This window comes from Photinus pyralis, unplaced genomic scaffold (genome assembly GCF_008802855.1).
Source record: "Photinus pyralis isolate 1611_PpyrPB1 unplaced genomic scaffold, Ppyr1.3 Ppyr1.4_LG3a, whole genome shotgun sequence".
Classification (NCBI taxonomy): Eukaryota; Metazoa; Arthropoda; class Insecta; order Coleoptera; family Lampyridae; genus Photinus; species Photinus pyralis.
In genome coordinates this window covers 6932709-6943632 of record NW_022170509.1, presented here as the reverse complement: position 1 = coordinate 6943632, position 10924 = coordinate 6932709, and the positions used below count along the sequence as shown (strand labels likewise).

At 37.4% G+C, this 10924-nt stretch overlaps 1 protein-coding gene across 1 annotated transcript; it reads right to left on the bottom strand.

The window, feature by feature from the left end:
• Positions 1-356: 356 nt before the first annotated feature.
• On the bottom strand, positions 357-10271 carry LOC116165784 (tyrosine-protein kinase transmembrane receptor Ror2). The gene is made up of 6 exons (XM_031480463.1): positions 9821-10271; positions 9493-9772; positions 6688-7141; positions 6302-6637; positions 6025-6256; positions 357-1628 (listed from the first exon to the last, which is right to left on the bottom strand). The coding sequence occupies exons 1-6, from the start codon at positions 10055-10057 to the stop codon at positions 1275-1277; spliced, it is 1893 nt and encodes a 630-aa protein (XP_031336323.1). The 5' UTR covers positions 10058-10271; the 3' UTR covers positions 357-1274.
• Positions 10272-10924: the final 653 nt, after the last annotated feature.

Sequence of the window (10924 nt, the reverse complement as noted above, 5' to 3'; positions counted from 1 at the left end):
TTTATAGTATTCGAATACCTTTGAAAGTATTCGAATACATTCTAAAGTATTTGAATACTTATTTTTTTAAGTATTTGAATACTTTTTAATGTATCTGTATCTAGTATTCGCTTGTGCTGGACGTAAAAGTATTTAGTATTCAAATACCTTTGATTTGTGTAAAGTATTTACTATTTAGTATTCAAATAGTTTTTGAAAGTATTCTGCCCAGCTTTTTGTGACCATCATGTCTTCGTTTCATAGATTTGCCCATATCCAAAAGGTTTTTTTACAAACCCAAAAGAGTTTATAACTCGGATAACTATAATACAGGAAAAGAAAAGTGACAAGACGATGGTAGTTTTTCTACCTCAACGGAAAATGGATATGCCCAGTATTGCACACAAACCCCTCAAATGTACAATCAGACCTCATATCCACAAAAAGGGGAGGGTAGCTCCCAAAGGAAGCAAAAATGAGGTTGTTTTTTCACGAATACCTACAGAGAGTAACTGCTTCCTCATGGGCATACACATTTTGTTAAGTTTGCTTTAAACAAAAAACTTAGAACACAATCTTAAACCTACAAATAACCTCATGTTCAATTTCGCTTAATTGGGTATGCATTTTTGCGGAAAAAATGTTTCGTGTCAAAAATCCGAGCCGCCAGGGTGCAAGCCGGGTATCCTATCCACTACTAAACCAATGTGGCACACGTTAAATCTACTGATCTAAATTACCATTTCATAATTTTGAGGGGAAGGGACTACAAGCAAATAGTTACTCTCTGTAAGTGCTCGTGTTTCTTCATCATTTGGAGCTTTTGTGAAATTTGTGCGTTTCATTTGGTTTTATTAATAAACGTGTACGTATATAAATATAGAAACACTCTTTGACGATCATATAAAATACACCACGACGTAAATTCACAATATATAGCCTAGCTGCTTAGATAATTGAACTTCTCCTAAACGTAACTATACAGTAACAGATCTTGTAATAAGAATAAAAAACTTCACTGAATCTTAAAAATAAATGGATGGACTAACAGAAATAGAACTGCCTAATTTTCACAACCAACAACATTTATTACTGAAACGAGTTGAATTATTGTTCAACACATTATAGGCGTCAACCTAGTAAAATAATTAGTGACCCACATAGAATTTCCGAAATCTTCGAGGATAACAATAACGAAGGGAATGATGGAAATGTCTATGAAGATCACACTCACGTTGACAAACACATCCTGTAGGTGTTCGTCACGTGAAGGTAATTAAGGCAGTAAAGTAAATTTAGGAATAATAAGGAACAGACTGCATGTTATTGTAGATTGTAGTTATCGTACAATGTATAGTCCGAAAACTAGGTCTATTCGCCGGTTTTTGCTGCCAGCATTGTCTCATCAGCTCGTACACTTGAGTAGGTGTATTATCAGGGCAAGACAACACATTCTCCGCTTTTAAAAAACGGACAACTTCTTCGTGCGTCATACCGAAGTACGGCTGGAGAGCGAAAGAGAATATCTCCCATAGACACACGCCAAAAGCCCATACGTCTGATTCTGCAGTGTATTTGTTGTACAGAATACTCTCCAGTGGCATCCACCGCACGGGGATTGCGTCATGCTCATCTCCTTTGTAGTAATCCTAAAATGCAATGTGATATTAGACAAGAACAAAGACTTTTTTCAATTTGGGTTGGTAGATAGAAAGATTCATTAAGTGCCATTATGGTTGCAAGTAAATACTGTGGAATGACAAATTGGCGCTATCTGAAGATACAAGCACATTGTGCAAGATTGCCTCTTTAGACCAAGAGCTCGCGTATAAAAAACCGCATGATAAGGTACCAATGGTTTAAGTATTGAAATGGATAGTGCGTAAGATAGTAAAATAATAAACGCTCGTCTGCCGCTGGTAAGTGGTCACCTGTAAGCCCTATTATAAAATGAATTTTGAAAAAATCGACTCACAATTTCGTTATTAGTACCAAGTTGAAATATGTGTTAAAACATGCGGAAACATTATTAGTTAACGAAACCAAATTGGCAGACGCGTTGGTTGGTAGCATTTTTGAGGCAGACGCAGTTAAATATTTTCATGTCATCTCGTTTCGGCGCATATATTGTAACGTGGTAGAGTGAGACGCGTGCTGCGGTACGCTTTATTAAGAAGTTATTAACACCAACAAATTTAATCAGATTTGCATTTAATAATAAAACTCGCATATATGTACTCTTCTTAAGAAAAATTCCCATACAATAATAAAATATAACATAAATATTTTAATGTGTATAATAAGTCCAGGCGTCATTTTTGCCGAAAGCGTTTTATCATCATTAACAATACCATATAAAATTCTTCCAAAAATTCGACCCGGAAGTATACTTTTTTCAGCCGAACCGAACATTAAAAAAATATATTTTAGCAAATTGTTATTACAGTGTCGAAGAGTTGTTACATCCCTCATTTTAAAACAATCCGTGAATGAGCGTGTTGCAGTTCTTGAAGTATTTTTTCTTTTAGAGAATCCGGTATGAGTTGAAACCTGTGAATATGACACTAGTTTGAATTTAATACCGTGAATTAAAACTTTTTCCGTTTAATAAATTTGATCTTAAGTTTTGAAGGTGTATCATAACTACCACTAAGTATAATTAAGTGTTGAATTTAAAATTTGACCATTTAATTCACTGGAAATTAAATATTTTTCCTCTTCGATGTGGTTGGTTCTCTTCTTCAGACATTGTAATAGGGGATACAAAATATGCATTGATATTTTCCTCTGCTTTTTTATGACGGATTTGGCAATCAAATTTATTGAGCCACATAAAAATTTGGACCAAGTCATAGTTGGAAGTTTTGAATTTTCGTTGAAAATGTGAGTTAATGGACGAGTCTCTAAATTCAAAATAAATATTTGTCCATATACAGGTAATAATATAATTTCTTACAGCGAATACTATTGATAAAGCTTCCCTGTTAAGTTGAGCGGACCTATAATGGTTTATTTCTAATGCTATTAATGATCTTAATCTGAATCCAATAGGTTTTTAACATAATCTAATTTAAATGAGAAATCACAATCGTAGGGTTAGGGGGCTGGAGTTGAATTTGAAGTCTAACTTTAGTACATACTTTGCACTAGTCTTTAGAACTCTCCTATAGGCAATAATGTACCTATGTCTTGATCCAGAATGTAACTCAAACTTTTGAAATGTATTGGCAAGTTTGTCAAGGCTTCTTATTGTTTTTAAGTTTTTCTAAAGTTCTCCTATAATTTTTATCATGTTTCCCTCAAGCCCATCTCGATTACTTCTGAACAAATAAAATCGTCACTCACGTTCTAAGCGACATTGAGAGTATTTTCCCATGGGTTCGGTTAAAAAAAGTGTCCTTTTAAAGTTACCGCATAAGATAATGCCCCTAATGGCACCGCCAAGACAGACAAAGTATTCTGGTAGGTACCTTCGTTAAAACATATCTTGCTGAATGTTGGTCAAAGTTAACTTGTTACTGAAAACTAAACAGACCTAACGTGAACTATGCACCTGCTAATGCACCAACAAACACGCGTAATAATAATTAAATTTTGAATGGATTGTGCCAGCAAAATAAATTCTCTTGGTATGTTGTGCTTCCAGACGTTTGTACCAAGTTATACCCGGGGTGGGAAAGTTCTAACTACCCTCCTTTCCCGGTACGCGAAACATCGCTGAAAAAAATATACTTCCGGGTCGAATTTTTGGAAGAATTTTATATGATATTGTTAATGATGATAAAACGATGCAATTGACGAAAAAGAATCTTTCCTAGGAATTTTTTCGGCGAAAATGACGCCTGGACTTATTATACACATTAAAATATTTATGTTATATTTTATTATTGTATGGGAATTTTTCTTAAGAAGAGTACATATGTGTGTTTTATTATTAAATGCAAATCTGATTAAATTTCTTGGTGTTAACTTCTTAATAAAGCGTACCGCAGCACGCGTCTCACTCTACCGCGTTACAGTATATGCGCCGAAACGAGATGACATGAAAATATTTAAATGCGTCTGCCTCAAAAATGCTACCAACCAACGCGTCTGCCAATTTGATTTCGTTAACTAATGATGTTTCCGCATGTTTTAACACATATTTCAACTTGGTACTAATAACGAGATTGTGAGTCGATTTTTTCAAAATTCATTTTATAATAGGGCTTACGGGTGACCACTTACCAGCGGCAGACGAGCGGTTATTATTTTACTATCTTACGCACTATCCATTTCAATACTTAAACCATTGGTACCTTATCATGCGGTTTTTTATACGCGAGCTCTTGGTCTACTTGTGTTTTGACTGCCGAGTAAAACCATGCTAGAGTGCTTATGAGTACAGAATTACAATACCTCGATTCTCGATATTCACATTTGAGGTTTTAACTCCACCAACAGATACGTTGTGTCAAGACCTTCTCTTTTCTCTTTGCGAATACCCACTTCCAACTCTCTATTGTTTAGAATGCTTCATATGTCTGTTACTATAATGATCCAACCACGTCGAATGAGGTATTGTTGGAAAAAGACACTCCGTTCTCAAAATATTAACATTTGAAATTTTGGATCCACCAACAGATAATAATTAACGGGATTAAATAAATTGACATTAAAACACATTGTGATAAACAAAGGTGTTTTTTCGGATCGCTAACAGTAACGGCTGATTAAAAGCAAATTCCTCAAAAATGAGTGACGTCATTGGAAAATGCCTTGTGCGGTAAATAAAATTTTGTATACAACAGCATATGGTAGGGAATTTAAAAACAATTAAATCGGTTAATGTCAACATTGGCATTTTATTTCTTTGTATAATCACGATCTTGGCTATTACTTTTGCAAAATTGAAGCCGGTCCACTCGGATCCGTGATTCATACAAACTCTGCATTCATTGCAAAGATAAACGTTACCGGAATTTGCATAAGTAACTTTTCTATTCATTTAAGAGGAGATAAGAGGCCAAACTTCCGCAAGGTAAGGGGGGTCAAATAAAAATTGTCACTTATAATTGCACAAGAGGTTTGTATTTTACCGAGTAAATTTGGGTTGTTTAGGTAATGAAAATCTGTTGCCTAGCAATTAGACGAGAAAAACTGTCAACTAATAAAAATGCGACACCGCAGGTGGAGCATTTTTAGGTTGACAGTTTTTCGAGTTCAATTGCTAAAAGGAAACAGATTTGAATTGCCACAACCCAAATTTACTCGGTTTAAATACAAACCTCGAGTGTAATTCGGCAGGACAATTTAACGAACAAGAAATTCACCAAACTAATCAATTATTGACAGACGTCAAACTAGCCATATGGGAAAGGATAATGCGATAATTTGTTCGAAAATGAATAAGTGAAAAAACCACTAGTGCATTTGTCGCTGGAAAAGTTGCAGGTAACTTTTGCCGTTGTCAAAGTGACAATTTCACTGCGGCTTATGCGATTTTTTATACATGAGTTGAATTGTCATTAAAATTTTTTGCCAGTGTGGTAGAGGTTCAATTTTATTTTATGTAAGTGAGATCTCCGACCCTTGTCGGCATTATTAACGATCCTCGAGATCATTTATAATTTTGTATTGCTGTCTCTGTCTACCTGTGTGCACGATAACAATGTTTAGAAACCTCCAATCGTTTCCACGGAGGTATACATGTTCCTAAGAAAGGGCGCTATAGTTTTTTTAGCTACGCTGAGTTATAAAGTTGTAGCCCAAAAACTGTCCATACCTCCAACAAAAGGGGTTCTTTTATAATCATTGTTAGAAAGAAGATACGAAGCTCCGGTTTTCTACATTAGTAAATATTGCTTAAACCTCAATTAACTACAAGGATGCAAGGGTGCATGTGTAATCCCACTTTGTTGTTAATAATTAAAAGAGATTTTTTTCTCTAGGTACATTTAAAAAGATAGAAGATGTCAGAAATCTTGTACCGATTTGCATGGCTCCACATGAACTCACTTAATAAACTTTTCTATGATAGTTGCATTCCAAATGGAGAATTCGTACCTGCAGATAGATTTTTTGAGATAAACCGAAATCTGCAATTTTTACTACCATCGCGTCATTTATTAAACAATTACGAGTCGCTAAATCTCTATGGACGAATTTTCTGTCAGACAAGTAAACCATACCAGACGCTATTTGTAACGCAATATTTAAGAGATCTAGGTGAGACAATTGATTTTGGTGACTATCCTCCATTTCCACCCCTCTGGCATGACTGTTCGGGGAACACTGCCTACAACAACCAAATGACTCTGATTAAAATTCAGCGCAAAAATACCTCAAAAACTCGTTCAAGTCTCCTCTTCCCATGTATTCAAATAACAAGCACATGGGTCGTCCCATCGCGCAAACGCCTAACAGTTTTACAATATTCGGATGATCAAATTCAGAAAGCAAACAGGCTTCCTTTTCGAAGTCCTCCTGTAGATCTTCAGACGCTTCTTCTTTCAGCATCTTAACAGCGACCACAGTAAAATCCTCGCCCGGCATCAAAGCAGGCGCTTTCGCTTGGAATACCCTTCCAAAAGCACCCTGTCCTAAATCCCTTATGTAAATAATATCATTTCTAGGATACTCAAATTGTTCTAATTTCGGATTTAGCGTAATACCCGTCCTGTGAAGAAATCGCATCAACTTTTTGAAGGGGGAGTGACCAATACTCACCTATGGTACGACATATTGCTTGGTAACTTATCGAGATCAATAGTAACTTCGGCCGTACCTGTACGACCGTAACCACTTCGGCGTTTGTGGAAAAGCCGACACACAAGGAAAACTATCAGCATTAAAATGATAATGACGACGAGTCCCAGTCCGCACATGATAAGCAAAAATGTCGGCGTAAGCATCTGTTCTTCTTTTACGACCGAGTCGACGCAACGAGGTATGTCGCAATATTGCCATCGTACCGACGAATTCGTCGTAAAGCACCAGGGGACATGCACCTCGCCCCCCGCATTTCGGCAGTAATTTTCGGCATCTTGAATTTCGGGAAAAACGTTCGGTGGGCGTACATGGTAGTGAGGAGTTTGCACGTTCCACCATTGGCAGTCTAAACCGTCTTTGGTTTTATTCACTTTGCCCTGATAAAAGCGACCTCTGTCCTTTATGCAGTCATCTACAAGATAGTAACGTGTGAAGTATGCTTTAACACTTCAACTGAGACAAATAGAAGCAGAGTATAACAAAACTAATGAAAAATAATAAAAAGCAAATGCGCATATGCAGTATTCAAATCTGATAATTTTGAAAAATGAGAGCACATATTTTTTAATTCGGAAGTTAAAGACCCCAACAAAGTCCTTAAACAACTTAGGCACTACGTCAGCGCGTATGAGGTGGGTGGTGCTTTCGTCTCTCTAAGAAAATTATCAGAAGGCGACCTGATCTTGGATAGTCAGAGCAGAGAACAGCAAGCAGCGGTATCAAGCCCGCTCGGCGGGCATCCGGGCATCCAGAACAATATGCTACAAGGGAGTTGGAGTCACTTAACCCGAAAATCATACATACGTGAGTGGGCACGGGTACACAGACAAAATCTTACTGCTTACTCAGAATGATGAGGTATTTGAGCAAGGGGCCTCAGAAGACCGGGTAAAACTAGTTGGCAAACGGCGGTGTCAGAACCCCCAGAGGGAAAAACTTGATTATCGAGGTCAATTCGAAAGATTTCAAAATTATACAGAAAAACAGCTATGTATACTTGTCTAAAGTGCCAATTCTCTTAGTCTTACGTAACATTGCGAAACGCTGGAAGGTTGCAAAGATTGTCTGGCCCCAAAAACCTGGGAACAATGGCGTTCGCAATAATAATACCAAGATTATTACATACGGATAGATTATTAGTTTTACAGAGTAGAGAAAAGACAGAGAAAATAGGAATAACCATATATAAGACAGAGTTGGAACTACACGGAAAACAATAAGCTAACCGACAAGCGCAGTGGACAAGCAAAGTTTTTTTTTTGTGGCGGCCACTATCTCCCCACATAACCGCCACGTGGCAAACACGTGGTTGTATGTGGTCCAAACACGTGGTTGGAACGTGACTGCCACCATGACAGTGTTTCCCATTTTGGTAATGGCCATGTGATACAACCATGGTAATTACGTGGCAGTAACTTTGGCAATTCACTTTCAAGTTTTTTGAATCGTGGCTACCCACTAAAAATGTTGCTTGGGAGGATGCTTCTAGTTCTAGTGAAGACAAACATATCACATATATAAGTACTAAAAATTCAATGTAGGTACCCATGCGCAATGTCAATTTGATTATTTATAGACATATTTTTTTTAAATGTTAACCATAGGTAACTGGTTCTAGTCTGATCCAAAGTTTGAAATTTTTACAATCAATGGTATCAAGTAGAATCACTATGGTTCACTTGGTTTTCAAAAAAGATGACTTCGTTACCAATAATTTGATACCACACACAACTTGACCGCATTTTAAATGATTCAAGGCACTCTAGTTTAATCAAACGATAAAAAAATTGACCATTAGACATAAAAGGGACAAGGTGGGGTATTGATTTACTCAGACTGCCATTTTGTATCAAAATAAATAACCAAAATTCAAAGTGTTCCATTTAAAAATCAAAATTTAAACCAATTTCTGGCTAAACGGGCAGTGACAAAAAACATTGAACAAAATCTAATCTTCAATTTTCATTTCTTTATGTTAAAAGCCAGGTTTGAAAACCACCCATGTATGGGCATGGCAAATCCGTGGTGCCATAGCTGGGGCTGGCTGAGTGCTAGCCATTGCTTCATCTACTGTAGCAGATTGTGGCCTTGAAATAGGCAGTCTGCAATCGAGGGTCTTGGCCTGAACTAAGATGAGGCAACCTCAATTAAAAAAACCCAAAGTTCCAAGATATAAGGTAGATCCAGGACCCAGCCGCCTTGAGCATGACCTAAAGATATAGATTTTGCTTTAATCAAAGAACCCTGAGCCCACCAGGTCAAAGGCTTAGGTGAATCTGGACGATTGTCTTGGCAGCCAGTTGTCCTGATCCTTTTAAGATACTCTTGAATATGCTAGAAAGATGAGGAAAGCTCTGGAAAGCGTTCTAAACGTTTCTAGGGCCTTAAAGGGCACTCCAGAACATTCTGTTACTCTTCCTAGGATCCTTCTACCAATTTCAAAACCCAGGAAACCACCTAATTCTGAGTGCTTCCACAGGCTTCTAGCCTTTTACATCCTTTCAAGTAGCATTGATGAAAAAATGAAGCAGGTCTTTGTCGTTGTGCGTCCTAATAAATTTGAAAAAGAAGACATGAGCACAACAATGTAGACCCCTCTCAATGTATCTAAGCCCAACCTTCATTTTTCTAAATACTGAAAAACCGCGAACCTGCAAATTCAGGCTTTAAAGTGCGAGTACAAATTAAAATACACATGGGGCCCCTCTATACCTTCGTACACGAGATAGCAGCATGAAGACATAGAGGATCTCATAGACTCACATGTTATTTCGTCAGTCTTCATCTCTGTCAAGCCAGCATAGGAACAAGTTCGTGAGCTGTTCTGATTTTTAAAGTGAGGTAATGTGTCACAGTCTGGAAGTTGAAAATGCCCTTTAGATTTAAACGTAATATTACGCTGCTTATTGTCTTCTATCAGTGCCCAATCAATATGGCAAAATTGTTGTTTGACGGCGATACAATCTTCGTAGCATAACGGCAATCCAACTTCTCTATTATTTTGCATGGAACACTCGGGAAAGGCATATAGGCATAGCAGCTTCTGCAAGCAGAGAAGAGTCAGTGTCGGGGAAAAAAGGGATTACACTACCTCGGCCGCACTCCGACACGGTTCCTTCAAACCGACAATCATTTGATCCCATAGCTTGGTAGTAATCTGCTCGTTTAACCAACCACCTGTATTATCCTTGGTTGCGTTGTACCACACAAATCCGGTATTATTCAAGTAACTGCTGCAAATTTTCCCATTGTATGAAGCGCAATAGCCATCAATTTCGGATTTACAAACTGTAATTATCAATAAAAGTATCACAAAGGCGGTAATCATAATTTAAATAATGCCGCATCGATGGCTCCCTTTTCAGTTTGTTAAACTTTCCAACTTGGAAGAAATGGGTTTCGTTTAGTTAGTTGAAAGAGCAGCATTTTTTACCCCAATTTTTAATTCTTATTAGAAATTATTGATAAAAATTTCTGACTAAACATGACAACAGAAAACTGCTGCCAGATTACAACAAACAAACCAAACCTACAAAGCATAGGGGTACGCAAGGGGCGCTTATTGTATTATGCCATGATGCTGCCTACGCCAATGAGATCAAAAGATGCATTTTAGCGGCGAGACCGTTATCTTATGCTTTCTCCCAATCATCCGATCGCTCGACCATTCACTCACTCACTCGATGGCTTCATGTCCCAACGATTTAAAAGAGTACAGGTGAACCAATTACGATGAAATTTTGAAGGTGGAATTATTTATCCAATTTATAAATCAGAGTTCGTGAATTGCAAATGTAGTCCACAAAATAAGGAACGCCCTTTTGACATCTCCGTTAGTTATGAACAGAATTACCCGAAATGTTGTATGTCGGCACCTTGAATAAAAGCAAAACTAATGCCAAATCAAAAAATTTGTTTTGCGCATGCGCAATCCGTTTTTTTGAAGATATTTGAATAACACGTCTTTATTTTTTCGACCTGACAGCTAAAATTATAGCTCCAAAATGCAAGAAGACAAAAATGGATAGAACGAAGTTAAACAACAAATTGCCCCACGAGGATAGAGCATGCAGCTCAGAATTGTGGGATGCTCTAAGAACCCAACCCACTGTACATTTACATATATCCATGCCCAAATCCGGATTCAGTCTTTTTTAGTACCGCAGTCGCGCTTTCACACCACTGCACCACACAT